Consider the following 20,538-nt stretch of genomic DNA (forward strand, 5'->3'; position numbering starts at 1 on the left):
AGAAAAAATACCACAAATTTATACCATTTAATTTTTATTAGATTGTTTTTTTACTTAGTTTTCAGCCTTTTCTGTTTCTCCCCTCTGCAGGGTTTTTTAAACACAACTATAACTGTGAAAATGCTTAATTCTCATTTGACTGAGACTTATTCTGATGAAGTTTACCTACATGTTTTAATTTTACCCTTTTTTCACTGTACTCTTCATATATATTGGTTAGATTCTTTCTATGTATCTTGTTTGCAAATTATAAACAGAAGTAGGTATATTCATTTCATTTAACTGTTTTTTAAGAGTCAATTACCTTTTCAGAATCCAATTCGTAAATCATGGTTTTGAAAGTATCTGGATTTTTTTCAAAATCACAATTGTAAAAACTTTGCTGGAACTTCTCCATTTTAAACAGTATGATCTGATACCAGAGAATCAAAATCAAATTTTATGTTGTTTTAATCAATTTTTGAAATTTTCGGATTATCGACAATACGTAAAGCCGGACGTTTCCACACATCTAAAAACAAAAACACAAAACATCCAATGGACTTGGACTGTACTAAATTCCTGAACAAATTTGAAAATTTGGAACAGTAAACTGTAAACTGAAAAGATTTTTCAAACAATATGACAAAAGACAACTATAGAATCAGTGTGACCAACCGCAAAACACAAATATATAAAGTGGTGGTTGCATACAAACTGATCGAAATTCTTCTAACAAATCTGCTAGCGTCCTCTCGCTTGGCAACGGAAACTATTCTAACGAACTTGACAGTTTGTCTTACCTAATTGGACCAATCAAAATGGTAGAAGGGCGTGGCCAAATTAAAACAGGATAATTCAAATTTCATAAGAAATCTCATAATCCTATTATTTAACCGCAATGTCCAAAGCAAAGACCTATTCAAACAGGTTACTTTTTAATTAGATGTTAGCATCAGACTTTGATCAAGATAAAATAAAACGCTTCAGCTTTTTTATACATATCTAAATGAGTTAATGTACTGCAAAAATCAGCAACAATAGTGTACAACATACCCTAATTTCAAAATAGAAATAAAAGAATGTTAATATTTTTATTATTTAATTTTCCTGAAAAATAGTTACTTACAATTTACTACATAAATTATATACATAATATACAATTCATTTAACAGATATTATATAAATTAGAATTAATCTTATGCTTAAAAGTGTTTTGTTAGCACTGAACTATGCAAACCCAAACAGATTAGAAAATATTGTGAAGATTTTTGTGTTATTTTCTTATCATACGATTAGATTAAAAATATCCCTATTTTACTAACACAAACAGATTCTATAGAGGATAATAATATATTAATAATAACTGTTTTTTATTTGCAAAAATGCAATACATAAATATTTTTAAGTGAAATACAAATACAAAGGCTGACAAATTTAAATTTCTGCAGCGCACATTCTAGTATTGAGTATTGTGGCATGAAAAAAAAGGAACATTTTATGAAATATACCGGGTGGTGCGTCGCCGAGCGGAACAGGAAATCCCATGTAAATTTTAAGGGGGTCAATTATTGGCTTCCCTCCTGTACATTTTATTTAAAAAAATGTAAGATAACTTTTTGAAGAGACCAATCTGGCAAACCCTCATGCAAATTTTCAAAAAAATTTAATAAGCGAATCTTGAATTATTCAATTAAATGTAATTGCAAATATACCAAATTTTCGGTTCAAGTAAAACCAGACACCAGCCACCAGCAAACAATTTGTTATAAGGCTTTGTCAAATCTGACGTACAGCCGAATACAAGAATTTTTTTTTTCGTTTTATCAATCTCACAACCATATATTCAAAGTAAGACACGTTAACATTACTTTTTTATCTAAACTTTTATTTAATATAACGATGAAGTTAAACCAATAAGAATTATTATTATCGATTATTAAAAAAATAATGTTATCATACTTACGAGTAGAATTTAATTAAACCAATAGCAGTATCTGAAATATTTTCAATTTATTTTTCCATCAAGCCTATCTGGTCCATTTCAACCATTAAACCTATTGTTAGTAAATTCGAGTCCAAAGACATTGCAATAAATAATTGTAAATGTTTAACTCAGAAGATCGAAAATAGTTCCGAAAAAAGAGAGAACAGAACCCTTAATATTTTACTAAGTGTGGAAAAATAAAATAAAATAAAATACAATACCTTTTTTAAAAATTATAGAAAATTATATTAAAAACATCAATTAATCAAATATTCAAACAACTCCTCATTAACAGCTAAACAATATCCTAACCCATCATAAAATTTTTCTAACGTTACTAAGTTGATATTGGGAAATTTTATTACATTCTAACGAAATAGCGTTTTGTAACTGATTTAGATTCTCAAATTTTACACTTTTATAAATGACACTTTTTAAATGACCCACAAAAAGAAGTCATTCGGTGAAAGATCAACTGACCGGCTGGCCAAAGTATCCGGTACCGTGGATCAATAATATTGCCGTTAAAAGCATTTTCCAAGCACTCTCTAACCATACGGGCATTATGGACCGGGAAACCATCCATTTGGTACCAGATCATTTGATCTTCCTGAACAACTTCTTCTAAGACGGGTCCAATTTGATTTTGAAATAAGTCCAAATAGGTTTCAGCTGTTAGGTTATAGTCCATAAAAAAGGGTCCAATGATTTGGTGTCCGAAAATTCCCACGAATACATTTGTTTTTTGGGGATATTGTGTCCGAGTATGAATAAAGCTATGTTCATTTTCTTGGCTCCAATACCGGCAATTCTAAACATTTGGTTCATTGTTGAGGGTAAATGTACATTCATCGGTAAAACAAATATTTCTTAAAAAATTCCTATCATTATTTGCTCTTTCCATCATTTCAAAACAAAATGCCATTCTTCGCTCTTCATCTCCTTCCTGCAGCTCTTGATGTTTTTTGAATTTATACGAATAATATTTTAGAAATAATTTTTTAATAATAATTTTAGATATCTTGAGTTGAACATTTACAATTATTTATTACGGTACCTTTGGACTCGAACTTATTGACAATACGTTTAATAGTTGAAATGGACGGAATGGGCTTGGTGGGGAAATAAACTGAAAACATTTCAGATACTGCTCTAAAATTGTTTCCCGCATAATGCCACTTAATTATGGCTCTTTTTTCGTCGATTGAATAATACAAGATTCGCTTATTAAAATTTTTTGAAACTTTGCACAAGGGTTTGCTAGATTGGTCTCTTCATAGTGTATAGTGTAGTTATTCTATTCATGTCCCATAGTGAGTGATTTAGTGCGTAACACCCTCTTCGTGATAAAATTTGGCTTTTCGCCACTCTTAGTGAAAAATATATATGGAAATCTACCCATTTTGCAAAAAACCCGACCATTTTTTGTTAGTTTTAACAAAAGCCGCTAAACTGCAGAATTACCAAAGTTATCTTATATTTTTTCTATAAAATGTACAGGGCAGCAAATAATTGACTCCCTTAAAATTTACATGAGTTTTGCTATGTTCCGCTCGGCAACGCACCACCCGGTATAGTTCAGCTAGCAGACAATTAAGGTAATGTTTTCGAATAATACTTAAGACTAACGACATAAGAACTAGCATCCGTGTACTAAACCTACACAAGTTAAAAGAATACATAATCTATATTACTAAAAATAATTTAAAAACAAATAGAGGCATAAAGGGCAAAAAAACTACCTACATAAAATATAACTACACCTAAATTAAATATTTTATAAAAATGTATAATACATACAAAATAAACTCTTTGAAAATTAAAACAACTTATAGTATAGCATATATCACAAACATAAAATTTTAGTATATATTTGTTATAAAATGCGAGTCTCTAAATTGGAATAAATTCGTTTGGAAAAATGCTCGGATACGTCAATTGAGATTGTAAGTTGCGGATTTTTTACAAAATTTTTTTTTATACAAGGTGTGCCATGTAGGCGGGGCTAATCCCTACTTTATTATTTTAAATGGGACACCCTATATGTTATATTTTTGGATTCTCCACAAAGTTCCAAACATTTCGATGTATCACATGCCATACCTTCATTCGATTGTTTTTAAGATACAGGGCGTTAAAGAAAACGTATTTCATAAACTTAAAGCGGGTTCTTTTAAATCTTTTGCTTTAATAAGTGTTCAAAATTTGAACCATTTACTATTTGGTAATGCCCTAAACAAACTACAAATTAATTTTGAACGTTTCTTATGCATTCTAGAGAAATGTTTCGACACTCTTGCCTTATTCTAGTTTTCAACCCCTCAATATTTGGCATTTAGATTTCTACATGGCACACCCTGTATAAAAAAAAAATTTATTCTAAAAAATGCTCAACTTACAATCTCAATTGACGTGTCTGAGCGTTTGTCCAAACACGTCCCCCATTTATTTATTATCGAATTTATTCTAAGTTACAGACTCGCACTGTATATTGTAAAGTCCAGTTCAGAGATCTATTAGAATCTTTGATGTGTCGTCCGTACGCCTATGTCGTATTTATTGTTGCATGATATACCTACATGTTTAAATGGCAAAATTTTATTAATATAATATAATATAATAGATATAATAAATATAAATATAATAAATATAGTTTATCTATGAAATCATTTTAAATATACGTTAAACCACATATTTTACACTATTTTTTATTTTCCTTTCGAAAATGTCCATTTTTAGAAAGAAAATAATATCAAAAAATTGACCGCGGCCTACAATCCAAGCACCTTACAAAATATTTTAAATACTTCCAGTACTCACAGACTTCTCACCTCTTTTTGACCAGTCTATTAAACAAAGATAAAACACCTGCGTTCTGGCGATTCCTAGAGTCCATAAAATGAGAGAATATGCCGGTGACGTAAAATGCGCACAAATCCACTTTAAACCAAAAAATCAATAAAGGGGAGGCCCCATATTTCCCTGATTAGGTTTACTTGACCGTGAATACATGCATCTCTCTCTTTCACAAGGAAAAAGATAAAGTCGTTATAATAGTTATACCTCTCCGCTTTATTCATCACAGTACCCTTGGAAGTTCGATGGTGTTTCGCAATAAGTCAGTGTCGTCGCACTTGGGAACGCGTTGAGAGTGTAGGGTGTGCGTGTAAATTCAGTTTAATTTGTGTTTACCTACTTTTTTCTTCCAATTTTGGTGTGTTTTAATTTAAAGACTATTATTTTGTGTGTGTTTGTTACTACTAACGTATTAAAGGTAAGAAAATGTAGTAGTTTTTTTAAAAGGTATCTTACAGTGCAAATTAATAAACCAAAAGTGCAACTCCAAAGAAACAAAGAATTTACATTAACTTTATTTTTGAAGTTTTTTGATTTTATTCATATTGTCTGTTTTTTTTTTCAAAACATGTAAAAATAAGAACGAATGGTTATTCAAATCATTTAGTTAGTTTATAGATCTATGTAAAATATTTAACTGTTTTGTAGATGTCGCCAAAGAAATTAGGTACGAAAGGGCAAATAATACATAGCCAGGGAAGAGAAATTATTGCCAATGTAGCAGAGTTTATGCATAAAGAGGCAGAAGAAGGATTAACTATTCCTTTAAAACGCTTTAGGTAAGTTATCCAACGGTTAAAAAATCACAGATAATTAATTATTATTAAAATAATGTAACATTTAAATAAAATATTATTTACTTATAATTAACATAATAAATTATTAATATAACAATATAGATATTTTTGTGGCTGTTTGAAATATGAAATATAAAACAAAATTAGGTATACAAAACAGCTACATTACTGTTTTTTATGATATAGTTTTTATTTCTTTGGTAAAATTAATATACAGTGCTTTTCTTTGAAGTCCCCCCCCCATTTATTTTTTGAACGGGTCAAAAAAAATTTTTGAAACTTGGCATAAGTAAATTGGTCTATAGATACTATTTTTCACTGTAAACTAGGTAGTGATAAATTCCAAGATGGCGGCTGGGCGACATCTTGAGAAAAAATTTTAAATAGAAAGGGGGGTCATGTGGTACCTCATTTTAAAGGTCTCAATGAGTACTTTATAACCCTGAAATATTAGACCCATATCTTAACCCGTTTCAAAATGGCGGCCTAATAAAAAAGTATTTTTTTTTATTTTAACGTTTTACATTTTTATGATTTTTGAATAGGTAAAAATCAGTGTACGAAAATAAATGCGTCACTATTTTATTTTGACATAAAAACGACAGTTCTAGATGTCAAAATAACACATAAGCGCCATCTTGAATAAATGCATTAAATAGAAATCTTGTGTTACCTCATTTAAAAGGTTTTATTGAGAACTTTTAATATTTATTACATGGACTCGGTGGACTCCATTTTGACCTGTCTAAAAGTAACAGCCAAAAAAATACACTGTTAGTTAGCCGATTACCATGACGACATGAATCATGAAAATTTCATGAAATGGGTGGAAACCCAATTACTTCCGAATTTGCCACCAAATTCGGTCTTAGTTTTGGACAATGCATCATACCATAATGTACAAGTAAAAAAGAATGTTACCTCAGGAAGTAAGAAACAACTCATAATTGATTGGCTTAAGGAGCATAATTTAGAACATGACGAGAAAATGACAAAAACGGAACTTTATGAAATAGTTCTTCAAAATAAAAGATTTTATCCGATAAAGTGCAAACTTGACGAACTAATGGAAAGTCACGGACACTCAACTTTGCGTTTGCCTCCATACCACCCAGAATTGAACCCCATTGAAAAAATCTGGGCCACTGTTAAAAACTGGGTAGCAAGCAGGAACACAACTTTTAAGTTAGCAGATGTAGAAGCTTTGACGAGGCAAAAACTTGCAGAAGTATCTGTCGATGATTGGAGAAGCATTTGTCACCATGTCGACAAAATTGAAGACAAATATATAAAAGATCATAATCTTTTTGATGAAACTTTAGATTCCCTAAAATTTACGGTAAACACTGGCTCATCAGATGAAGATTTGGAAACGAGTTCCGACGAATCAATTATCAGCAATGTGGACATTTTGTCAGATAGTGACTAATTTAATAATATGAATATGTATTATATACCGTAATAATATTATGTAGTGTTTTTATGAGCAGTAAAATTTATATACCCTTATGTGGAGTTTTATTTTTAATATCTTTAATAGCTGAAGAAAGAAAAGAAATAGATGTTTGAAAACATATTTTAAAAATTAATTTTTGTTTTAAATATTTTTTTTTTATATTTTAAGATTTCAACTGATTTTTAAACATAAGTATTTCAAAGGACATAATCTTAAATGATGATTACATTAATGAATATCAAATAATGTTCGTATCATAATGAGTATTAAAAAAAAAACATATGTATTTCTTTAACACGTATCGTAAACGTTATTTTGAGTATCTAAAGTAATATATGTATGTAAAGCTAATACTTATATCCACATACGCATAAATAAAGCAAAGAAAAGTTTAAATTTATTTAACAGTATTTTAAACCCCATTTATTTAATAATATTTTAACACAATACACCCCCGGCACTGATTGTTTAGTCATAAACTATCTGCTAGAATTCTACGCTTCTACGCTTAACGATAGCCAGCTTAGATGCGCGAAGTCTGACGTCACCGGCATATTCTCTCATTTTATGGACTCTACTTTAAGGCTGTGCAAGTGATTGTGTATCTCTCTCTATCTCAGTGGTTTTGAGGATTACGGGGCCGTACTTTTGTACGGCCGTGTTTTTGTGTTACCAAAGTTTACAGAATAGAATAGTATTCCGAAATCCTCGCCATGTTACCTGAGAAATTTATCAAGGTTAGCTTCATGGCTTCTCTGATGCCAGTCAAATGGCATATGGATCTTGTATTTATATAGTTTCTACAGATATAAACAATAAAATCCACAGTCACCTTCTCTGCGCTAAGACCAGAGTAGCTCCTTTGAAGGTTGTCACTATACCACGACTTGAGCTTTGCGCTGCACTGCTACTATCGGAGCTTATGCACAAGGCCAAGGACGTATTAGCTTTAAATATAGATCAATGCTTTTATTGGTCTGATTCGACAATAGCATTAGCCTGGATCAGATCCAATCCACAACACTGGAAAATATTCGTGGCTAACCGTGTCAATCAAATTCAATCCCTAACTGACAGCAACTTGTGGAATTATGTAAATACATACGAAAATCCCGCGGATCTTTTGTCCCGTGGCCTTGATCCTAAAAACCTAATTAGTAATACCTTGTGGTGGCATGCGCCGCACTGGCTTATTTCTTCTGAATAAAAGTGGCCTACAAAACCTTTGGAAATTTCCAATAATATTGATGATTCAGAAAGACATATAGAGAAGCCTATCTCCTTCATGGCCACAGCTTCTTCCTTTGATCTCTTAGAAAGATTCTCGATATTAACCAAGCTTTAAAGAGTAACTGCTTACTGTTAACGATTTTTCAAAAACTGTCGAGAACCTTGTAAAGGCAAACGTAAAATCGGCCACTTAGAAACAGTGGAGCTCAAACTTGCTCTCAGTAAGCTTGTATGTATGGTTCAAAAGTGTGAATTTCCAAGGGAATACAATGATCTCAAAAACTTAAAAAATATTAGCCTTAAATTATTAAAACTTAATCCCTACCTTGACCAAGATGGTTTAATCCGAGTTGGAGGTAGATTAAAACATTCCTACTTTAATTATGAAAAAAGGCGCCCTGCCATTTTGCCTGGGAAGCATGTACTCTCTAAACTAATAGTAACATATGAACATATTAGACTATTACACGCAGGTCCTCAACTATTATTAGCCTCTGTTAGGGATCGATTTTGGCCTACTTCGGTCAGAAACCTAGCTAAGCAAGTAGTAAAACAATGTACACGTTGCTTTCGTTTTAACGATACTTCAGCTTCATACATAATGGGAAACTTACCAGACTTAGGCTAGAGTGGTACAAAATAGGCCATTTTATAACGTTGGGGTTGATTACTGTGGCCCATTTTTAACAAATGATCGTTCTACTCAAAACTATAAAACCAGCAAGGCTTGGAGTGTGCTTGCTTGTGTGTCTTAGTGTGAAGGCTATTCACTTGGAATTGGTATCCAGTTAAAGTACTGAAGCTTTTATCGCGACGCTTCGTAGGTTCTTTTCGAGAAGAGGTATAAGCGCGAATATTTACTCAGATCATGGATCAAACTTGCTTTGCTCCATTCCAAAAATGCTTTGAAATCTGAGTTTTCTCAAGAAAATATTCAATTTCATTTTATTCCTCCGCATTCTCTCCACTTCGATGGAATATGGGAGGCAGGAGCAGAGCTCAAAGTATCATATCAAGAGAGAGCTTAATCAGACACCTCTTACTTTTGAAGAATTCTCAACCGTCCTCACTCAGATTGAGACGTGTCTTAATTTGCGACCCCTATACCCTTATTCCGAGGATCCTAATGATCCTCAGCGAATCACTCTTGGCCATTTTCTCATAGGCCAAAGCTTAACTGCTTTACCTAGTCACGATTATTTGGACATAAAGGACAATGGCCTCACCAAACTACAACGACTTCAGAAGATAGTTCAAGGATTCTGGAAAAGATGGTCTAAGGAATTCATCTCCGAACTACAACAGCGGTCAAAGTGGAAGACGAACTGCAAGGACCTTCTGAAACCTGGGGTTGTCGTTCTTATCAAAGAAGATGGAGTACCTCCATTGAAGTGGAAACTTGGTTTGGTGCAAGCGGTCCATCCTGGATCCGATGGAGTTGTTCGAACCGCCACCATCAAGACTGCATCAACGGTTATCAAGAGACCAGCGCTAAAGCTTTGTGTTTTACCCAGATGCGAGTAATTGTATTGAAGCCTTTAGGCTGTCATGTATGTGTCATCGGTATGTTCGATATTTTATATCCAAACCCAACATCCATAAAACCCAAGAAATTTATAACTGCAACTGCGCCGAAGCGGCAACCTCGTTGATGCCTGATTGCACAATCTGGCTTCTACGTCACGACGCCGGCAGACAGACTTAAATCGACTTTCGACTCGAGCGTATAGACCGCTTCCTTTTTAATCTGTATTCACACATAAAAGTATTTATTTTGTTGTAAAACTTAAATTAAAATATATACATTAATTGGGAAAAATATCAAGTTTATTACTTTCAAGTGTATTTACAAAGGTATTACTTTCAGACGAATACAGGCCTAATTTAGAATTTGGCCTGTATTCGTCTAAATTTTTTTTCCCGTTTTTACTGTGAGGAAGTGTGTTTTTTTTATTTGTGTTTGTGGACTAGTTTTGGTATTATACCTAAAGACCTTAAAATGTTTCGACCCTGGGAAAATAAGCAGGAAAATTTGGCAAATGAAGAGGAAAGTATTTGTGCGGGCTTATAGAGACCGTGGGTGCACAAGAAAGACAATAACATTTGTGATGAAAACAATACTGGACAGTGATTTAGACTTATATAGTTCTGATAGTTCATTTTCTAGTGTTGAGGAAGCAAAAAGAAGCAAGAGAAGTAGAAGCTACAGGGAAAAATCAAATCAGTTTAAAAACGTAATTGTTTAAGTACAGACGCCAAACAAATTTATTTAAATATCTATAACAATCTAAGGAATGTTCCTCAGTTCACAAATGATTGTAGTGCTTTGCAAAAAACGGCGTTTTTAACAGGGGTTCCCCATGCTATTTTGTAAAAAAAGGGATTAAAGACAGAAAAAAAGGAAAGATGCAGGACAATCAAAGGGACTTGACCTGGATATTGCCAAATTGCTAAGGGAACTTGTGTATTCTAAATACAAAAACAATGAGGTTCCGACAAACAATGGTTAAGGATACCATATCGGCAAGGGATAAACATTTCTCACTCTCAACCTTGCGGAGATATAGTTCAGTTCAAAGATCTATTAGAATCTTTGATGTACCGCAAATAGTCCGTGTGCCGGTGTTGCTTGTATTGTCACATGACATGCATCTTTAAACCGCAAAATTTTATGTGGAAAGAGGCATAAAGTATTATTCTAAGCGATATTTAATCATTTCATTAAATAAATAAATGTTTTAAGCATTTTTTTAAGAATTTATACATTTGATTCGTAAAATGTGACTGCATGTGCCCACGTACTATTTTGTTAAACGCCTGACCTTAGTCACAGCCACTCAAGCGTGAAAAGTTGCACAGGTCCGGCCTTAAAATTTATTTGTATTTAAAACTTTATTATTCGGGATTTTTGGGTTTAGTTTTATTAAGTTAGAAATTCAGGATAGTTGATAGCAAGATAATATTAAATTTAAATATAAGATTTAAGTACGTTAAATGAGTTTAACCAAAAATTTTAATTTCATAAGTTTAGTTTTTAGCGCCATCAGTCCCTTATAACAAGTCAAGTCTCTTTGCTTTGCAATATGTCAAGTTGGAATAATGTATTGACTACTGTTAACCCACTGCATAGCTTTCATCAAATAGTATTAAACAATTTTAACACTGCTTTTCCTGTTGTCAATATTAAGAAACGAAATAGAAAACTAAGTAAGTTACTACGTAACTAAAGTTATTGCCTACTTTAGCCAAGATAGTGACTCGTTAAGGTGAGGATGGTTTCATTTTCAAATAGATTTGGCCTATTGAGTCTTCAGCAGTTTGGCTTTCGTGAGTCTGTGAGCACAAATGATGCTATCTTTAGCTTTCTAGAGCACCTGTACAACCGACTGAATGTTGGTGAAGTTGCAGCAGCGGTATTCTGTGACTTGTCCAAGGCATTTGACTGCATGAGTCACAGAGTGCTGCTGATGAAACTGGAGCTCTATGGTTTCAGGGGAACTGCCCTTAAGTGGTTTCGTTCCTACTTATCAAATCGTGTCCAGGCTGTCAACTTTAATGGTGGTATGTCTAAGGAACTTAATATAAATGTGGGTGTTCCGCAAGGATCAGTACTTGGTCTTTTAATTTTTCTCATTTATGTGAACGATCTGCCACAACTGCAGGTAACTGGTGTGCCGATGATACCACCATCCTCAGGCACGACTCTGATGTTTCTCAAATGGAGGCCAATATACGTGCAGATTTGTTAAAAAAAAAAGATTGGTGTGATCAAATTTTTTGACATTTAATGTTTCCAAAACAAATATTCTAAAATGTAATACAAATGATATATGTTTAAATAATGAAGCCATCAACATGCCACCGTTCAGTAAGTTTTTGGGTCTTTCCATAGACAAGTTCCTTAAATTTGAAGACCATATTGTGAATGTATGTAGAAGAGTCTCATCAGGCTGCTACGCCCTAAGGGTTATTGCCACCAGTCTTAATTTCTCCATCGCCAGATCTGCATACTTCGCGATTATCGAGTCGCACGCACCTTCGATATGGAATTTGCTTTTGGGGTTCATGTTCAAATTCACTTTTTAGTTCAGTGTTTGTACTCCAAAAAGGGGCCATTAGATATCTATGTGGGGCCAAGCCTCGTGATTCATGTCTCCCGCTTTTTGTAAGTCATAATATTTTAACCCTGTGTTGTATCTTCTTTATTTTGGAAACAGTTTGCTTAGTTTTTAGAAAATATAAACAGGAACTCTACTTAGGAAGCCACTATAATACGCGACAAAACTATTTGTTGAGGCTACCCATTCCTCATTTTGAACTTGTCCGTAGCTCTATCATATATGGAGGTAGAAAGCTGTTTAATAAACTTCCACTAGAAATAAGACAACTTAAGACTGAAAAAAGCCTACGTACAAGGAAGAAAATATTTCTTGCTAGTAAAGCGTACTAAACTATGTAGCACCTAAACTATGATGAATTTTTAATGATTAGCATTTAAGTATTTTTCAAAGTTTTACTATATAATTTTATTTTATTTTAAATTAGTTTCTCGTTTTGATTCCTTTAATGTACAGTCTATTGGCTTTGTCTACAACTTCTATGTTTATATTGACAATAAAGCATTTTTGAGTTTAATGAGAGAGTAGGTGACAAATTACTTAGGCCCATTTATTCTGTGGATTAAGGCATTAAATAGTTACTTTTTGACACAAAAGTGTAAAATGTTTTGGTTTGTCTTCAAATTTTATATATTTCCTTTTTTTGGGAATTGAGATTTATTTTTACATGGTGGTGGTTATTAATGGGGATTGTGGCTGCCATATTCAATGTCCTTTATTATAGTTTTTTTTTAATTAATACATATTATGATATATTATTATAATAATATACTCATGAAAACCCCCCATCTCTATATTTAGTACCAACTTCTTTTGATAAAAAGTAATTATGTAGTCAGAAAATTGGAAGTATATTTTTTTAAATAAACTTTTACATTAAAAATCATCTGGCTGTCTATACTTTATGCCTTTAAAAGACACAAGTTTTACTTATAAAAAAAAAACACACCTTACATCCCTAACGTATTTATTAATTTGTTTGTCTCGTATTTAGTTATTATGCATATTAGGAGAGATTAGATAAAAATTAACAAAAATAAATGCTTATACTAAAAACTAAAAATCTTATACAAAACACTACATTTTAAGTATACTGGATCCTAAAACTACAGTGAGGATACTAAATACTTTTATAAATTTAACCACTCTTTTGAATCTGGCCCAAAAAGTTAATACAAATTTTGTAAATTCTGTTTTTTTGCCATTGTTCTTTAGCAGTTTCTTCCATTACAGAAGGAAACAGTTTCTCTGTTGCTGCCATGGATTCCAACTTCATCTCGCACATCAGCATATGAATACTAAAGCATTACATTATATATACTTTATTGTGTCGCTGAAGGACAAACAGGGGCAGTAAGCTGAAAAAAAAACAAAACTTTAAACTTGTTTAATTAATAAAAATAGGATTTTCTTACTATGGCAAAAAAGGGACTTTTTTCCAGAGAATGGAGGAAGAAGCAGTTTTCATTGTGTTGCTGAAGGACAACAGGGGTAGTAAGCTGTAAAAAACAAAATTTTAGATTTGTTTTTTTATTAAAAACAGTGTTTTTCTTACCATAGCAAAACAGGGTTTTTCCCAGAGAATGGTGGAAGAAGCAGTCTTTATTGTGTCACTGAAGGACAACAGGGGCAGTAAGCTGTAAAAAACAAAATTTTAAACTTGTTTTATTAATAAAAATATGGTTTTCTTACTATGGCAAAAAAGAGACTTTTTTCCCAGAGAATGGAAATCATACATCAATCATAAATGTATCATATCATGTTTCGGCTAAATAATATATGGATCTTTCTTCCTCCCAAATTTTTTAAATTTTCCTCAAATATTCTATACACCACCTGACAATTCCATTACAGCAGCTCTTTTGTTAACCATCTTAAGCTCAAATCCAAGTTTTATCAGGTATCTCCGCAAGGTTGAGACTGAGAAATGTTTGTCCCTTGCCGATAAGGTGTCTATATGGTCAGAACCTCATTGTTTTTGTATTTAGAATACACACCTTTCCTTAGCAATTTGGCAATATCCATGTCAAGTCCCTTTGATTGTCCTGCATCTTTCCTTTTTATTCTGTGTTTAATCCTTTTTTTTACAGGCATATTGTACTAGAGGGAACCCCTGTTAAAAACGCTATTTTTTGCAAAGCAGTACAATCATTTGTGAACTGAGTATCATTCCTTAGATTGTTATAGATATTTAGATAAGTTTGTTCTTTTAAAACTGCTTGATTTCCTCTGTAGCTTCTACTTCCCTTGCTTCTTTTTGCTTCCTCAATACTAGAAAATGAACTATCAGAACTATGTAAGTCTAAATCACTGCCCAGATCACTCTTATTGTTTTTATCACAAATGTTATTGTCTTTCTTGTACACCCACGGTCTCCATAAGCCCGCACAAACACTTTCCTCTTCATTTGCCAAATTTTCCTGCCTATTTTTCCAGGGTCGAAACATTTTAAGGTCTTTAGGTATAATACCAAAACAAATCCACAAACACAAATAAAAAAACACTGTTCCTCACAGTAAAAACTGCAAAAAATACAGGAATACAGGCCAAATTCTAAATTCTTTACTTTCATAAACGTGTAAAAAGCATAACCGGCAAAACACATCAAATAATAACCTCACATGGCCCCCCTCCCAACTATTAAAGCTGATAGACCCATCCAACAACTATTTTAAAGGCGATAGACCCATCCGTAAAGATCTCTTTAAAAACGCGACGAAATTAATACAAAAACGGTCCAAAAATTTATTTGGGTACGGCCCCGTAATTCTTAAATTCAGTGGGATAGAGAGAGATACACAATCACTTGCACAGCCTAAAGTAGGAATTGTCAGAACGCAGGTGTTTTATCTTTGTTTAATAGACGGGCTAAAAAGAGGTGACAAGTCTGTGAGTGCTGGAAGTGTTTAAAATATTTTGTAAGATCCTTGGATTTTAGTCCGCGGTCAATTTTTTGATATTATTTTCTTGTGATATTATTTTCTTTCTAAAAATTGACATTTTCGAAAGAAAAATAAAAAATAGTATAAAACATGGGGTTTTACGTATATTTAAAATGATTTCATAGGTAGACAATATAAAATTTTGCCATTTAAACATATATATCATGCAACAATAAATATGACATAGGCGCACGGACTAGTTAGTGCGGCATCTGCGACACATCAAAGATTCTAATAGATCTCTGAACTGGACTTTACCTGAAAAACTTGGATTTAAGCTTAAGATGGTTACCAAAAGAGCTGCTGTAATGGAATTGTCAGGTGGCATAAAGAATATTTGGAGAAATTTAAAAAAAATTTGGGAGGAAGAAAGATCCATATATTATTTAGCTGAAACATGGTATGATACATTTATGATTAATGTATGATTTCCATTCTCTGGAAAAAAGTCCATTTTTTCCCATAGTAAGAAAACCATATTTTTATTAATTAAACAAGTTTAAAAATTTTGATTTTTACAGCTTACTGCCCCTGTTGCCTTTCAGCGACAAAGTCTGCCTCTTCCTCCATTCTCTGGGAAAAAAACCCTTTTTTGCTATGGTAAGAAAAACAATGTTTTTATTAAGAATACAAGTCATTGTATCTCAGTAATCATTTTGTTTTTTACAGTTTTTTGTCCATGATTTGTTTTACAGAGACTATAAAACCAGTTTAATTATTTTTTTTTACAGTTGTCGCGCTGCAACACTTGTCCTGTCCCAGAAAGGCAAGACTACTTCTTTCACAATTTATTAGAAGAAAGTTGTTGTAATTATTTAAAAAAATATTATTGTAAATTTATTATTATTAATTAAATTTAAAAATTATTTCTGCTACTCGTGTACACTTTTTAAATCTGTTTTAGTATCCATCTGCTTCAGTGCGAGATGAAATTCCATAGTGGTAAAGAGAAACTGTTTCCTTTTTTAATTGAAGAAACTGCTAAAGAAAAAATTAAAAAAAACAGAGGCTAAATTTATAAAAGTATTTACTATCCTCGCTGTAGTTTTAGGATCCAGTATACTTAAAATGTAGTGTTTTATATAAGATTTTTAGAATAAGCATTTATTTTTGTTAATTTTCATCTAATCTCTCAATTATGCACAATAACTAAATATGAAGCAAACAAATTAATAAATATTACATTCAGGATGTAAAGTGTGTTTTTTTTATAAGTAAAACTTGTGTCTTTTACACGCATAATAGACAGCTAGATGATTTTCAATGTTAAAGTTTATTTAAAAAATATACGTCCAGTTTTCTGACTACATAATTACTTTTTATCAAAAGATGTTGGTACTAAAAATAGAGATTTCATAAGTAAGTTATTATAATAATATACCATATGTATAAATTTTAAAAAAATTATAATAAAGGCCATTGAATGTGGCAGCCAAAATCCAGCCAAAAACCAGCAAATAAAAATAAATCTCAATACCCAAAAAAAGGAAATATATAAATTTTGAAGACAACCCAAAACATTTTACCCTTTTGTGTCAAAAAGTAAATCTTTAATGCCTTAATCCACAGTATAAATGGGCCTAAGTAATTTGTACCACCTATTCTCTTATCACTTATTATAAACGCCCCACTGATGGCGCTAAAAACTAAACTTATTAAATTAAAATGTTTGGTTAAACTCATTTTACGTACTTAAATCTTATAGCTAAATTAAATATTATCTTGCTATCAACTATCCTGAATTTCTAGCTTTATAAAACTAAACCCAGAAATCCGAAATAATAAAATTTTAAATACTTTAAGTATTTTTTTTTTATACTTTAAGGCCGGACCTGTGCAACTTTTCTATTTTAAGTGGCTGTGACTGAGGTCAGACGTCTAAAAAAATAGTACGTGGACGTCTGAAGTCAAACTCTACGAATCAAATGTATATATTAAAAAAAATATGTTTAAAACAGTTATTTATTTATTTATTTAATGGAATGATTAAATATTGCTTAGGATATTACTTTATGACTCTTTCCACATACAATTTTGCGATTTGAACATGCATGCCATAATTGCCATATGACAATACAAGCACTAGCTTGTTTAAAAGGTCTTTCGAAGTCTTTTATTTTGACGTTTGATTTTTTTAAATCGGTCGATTCGTTTTCGAGAAAATGAGAAAAATCTTTGTTTATTTTAATTTGTTCAGATAGAAAACAAAAACATGAAAATATCAGTTTTTATTTCAATTAGTGTTTAAAATGTTGCCCGTTTTTAGCCAAAAAATGATATAGGCAATGTTCAAATTCCTGACGGACATTTTCAAAAACATGTTGTGGGATATCATGGCAGCTGTCGAGGATGCGTTGACGAAGTTCATGCAAACTTTCAGGTTGGGGAGTAAACACAATAGATTTCAAATGACCCCATAGAAAAAAGTCTAACGGCGTTAAAGCAGGAGATCTAGCAGGCTATTCTATAGGCCCCCTTCGCCCTATCCATTTATCTGGAAACTCGAGGTAACCTGGCATATTTGATAAGGAAATATAATGTTGACAAGAAAAGAGACAGTTATGATATGGTAGCCACTGCTTTGAAAATTAATGGGAAAGGAAAAAATTGCCAAAAGAAAAATTATGCATTTGTTTTCAAGAGAATTGGTGTGTGTATTGTATGAAGATTACAATTAATACTTATAACAAATTAGAGAGTTTTGGGTCTTTTAATAATGATGTAAATAATGAAAGTGCTCATGTATATGGGGGGTGATCCATCAATGAAAGACATATCTGATTTTCTGACCAATATCATAATTTAATTTTAGTTTTTCAGAATTGAAAAATTACTACATAAAAATAATTGCATGAAAAATTATTTTCAGGTAGGTTATTTTTAAAGTTTTTTTCATTTTTAGGGGATTCTTATCCGGGACTGAATGATAGCAATTTTGCTACATGAATTGAATTATGGAGAAGAGATAAAAGAATTTAAAAGGATTATTTGTATAGATGGAACTAAAATGAATTGTTGTTATGGCTATATTTTAACTCTGTAGGTATGTATGTAACTGAAATATGATGGTGTATTATTTAGTATTTTGTGTTTTATTTAACTATAGTCTTTAACGGTTTTGGTGCAGGGTCAGTAGATATCAATTTTAAAGCAAGATTGTAAATATCAATTTTAAGAGGTTTGAGATAAGGTGTTTGGTTTCTACCTATATAGGTGTACCTATCTTTTATCTTGAGACTATTTTAGCTAATTGATATTTTACTTATTTTCTATTTAAATTTTCAAACGGACTTAAATTTGGATTGTTATATAAGTATTACATTTTTAGAACGCCGAAAACCTAATTGAATTACTTCGAAACGGAGATGGAATGATAAGGGGCAGACCCTCTGTGAATATATTTATTTATGAAAATGTATAAAGAATAGTAATTCTTTTTCTTTCATGGTACTACAAAAAAAAACTGTTCAATGGAAGGTTGAGCTGTACGTGACCAGCAGAGATGACAATGCTAACTAAAGAAGTGCTAGTCTACAGACCAAGCATGATGGATTTAGTTTCTTCTCTACGATCTTAGTTTTAAGTTGTTGATATTATATAATTTAATAGATTTTGACAAATCTTAATATAATATAGAGTCCATAGTATTAGAGTTTATTTTAAAAATTATTATTATAAAATATGTAATTATTAAATTTAAAGTATATTTGCTAAAATTTAAAACATTTCAGTAAGCTAGTCGGCATTAAGATATTTGATAAATATGATGGGATTTTTTAAATTTCAAAGTAATATCACTGTGACACACAATGATTTAAATAATTTTCAAATTTTCTTTGATAACTACTCGGCAAGTAAACTGCCTCAAAATATTTTTGGAATATTTACTTCTTATGGCGACTATGATGATGCATCACCCATGGGATTTTATTAAAACAATGCCTAACTAGTTATACAAAATTTAAAATAAACACACATATTTTTTAGGATTATTTTTAATTTATATTTTGATTTTAATTGTGGTTAAATAAAAATTTATATGTTATTTATGTTTTTTTTTTTTGGAAATTCATATACTTTTAGTTATTCATCTAAAATACAAAAAAATAGAAACATAACAAAATACAAGTGTTATCATTAATAATAATGCCATAATTTTTAGATTGTTTAATGTGTTTTATATATACCGTACTCACTCATGCAGTTGTACTTATTAACTAATTAATGCAGCAGCCTCATCGTACTCGGTTCCCTATTACCCACGTTTAAACTTCAACTAAAGAAAAAGGACTCTAGAAGTACTTAGTGTCCTGAGGATGACTGGTTTTTGTTTTTTTTTAATATCTGACCCCATTCAACAACTATCTCCAGTAATAATGGATAGTGCTTTCATACCTCTATCACTATCATAATAAAATGATTTCATTATGATAGCGATAAAGGTATGAAATGAAATAAGGTACTACAAAGATATTTATAAAAATCAAATTTGGCAACTATTTATAAATTAACTATTTTCATATCCTAAAAATCTTGATCATGCTGTAAATATATATAAAAAAAATCCATTAATTTAGTACTCTATAACAGCTACAAATATTTCTTTATTGATCGTCTTTTATATGCATATGGCATTTCTTTTTCTATCTAAGATATAAATGCCTAACAAAACAAATTGCTATATTAGCAAAGATATAAGTAAGAGATGCGAAATCTCGCTGTTCTACTACATGCATTGAAAAATTCGTATTTTGAATTTTGGCGGTACGCAAGCCACGCCTCTATGGTGCCGGAATGCTCTCATTGGCTGGGCATATTCGTCTTGAATATAACCACCTTTCATTTTTATATCACTTTCCCGGGTGTAACTGTACAATTCTAGTCAAAGGCCAGCACATGATGGCCAGAGGAAACATAGTCTTCTTTAAGGAATATCAAATTACCAATATGGAAGTCAGCACCATTATTGAACTGCCATTTTCTCCTTTGCTGTGACTGATGATATTCCTTCCTCCAGCGAGACCAGAAATACTGTCCCATAAGCTGAAGTTGGCGGTATCTCCTGACAAAGTTGATCTTATCATCCAACAAATTTCGCTCAGGCAATGCTGTGAGCTCGTGACCAATTAAAAAATGGGCCGGTGTGATCGCTTGAAAGTCATTGGGATCGGAT

General features: G+C 31.7%; 1 protein-coding gene across 1 annotated transcript in view; it reads right to left on the reverse strand.

Moving 5' to 3' along the window:
* Window positions 1-554, reverse strand: part of LOC126746070 (Fanconi anemia group I protein) — a 238,121-nt gene extending 237,567 nt beyond the window's left edge. The window contains exon 1 of the mRNA XM_050454171.1: window positions 305-554. Within this exon, the coding sequence (XP_050310128.1) occupies window positions 305-397 (93 nt within the window). The 5' untranslated portion in view covers window positions 398-554. The remainder of the gene's footprint in view (window positions 1-304) is intronic.
* Between the last annotated feature and the right edge of the window lie 19,984 nt (window positions 555-20,538).

The sequence above is a fragment of the Anthonomus grandis genome, chromosome 17 (genome assembly GCF_022605725.1).
Source record: "Anthonomus grandis grandis chromosome 17, icAntGran1.3, whole genome shotgun sequence".
Taxonomy (NCBI): Eukaryota; Metazoa; Arthropoda; class Insecta; order Coleoptera; family Curculionidae; genus Anthonomus; species Anthonomus grandis.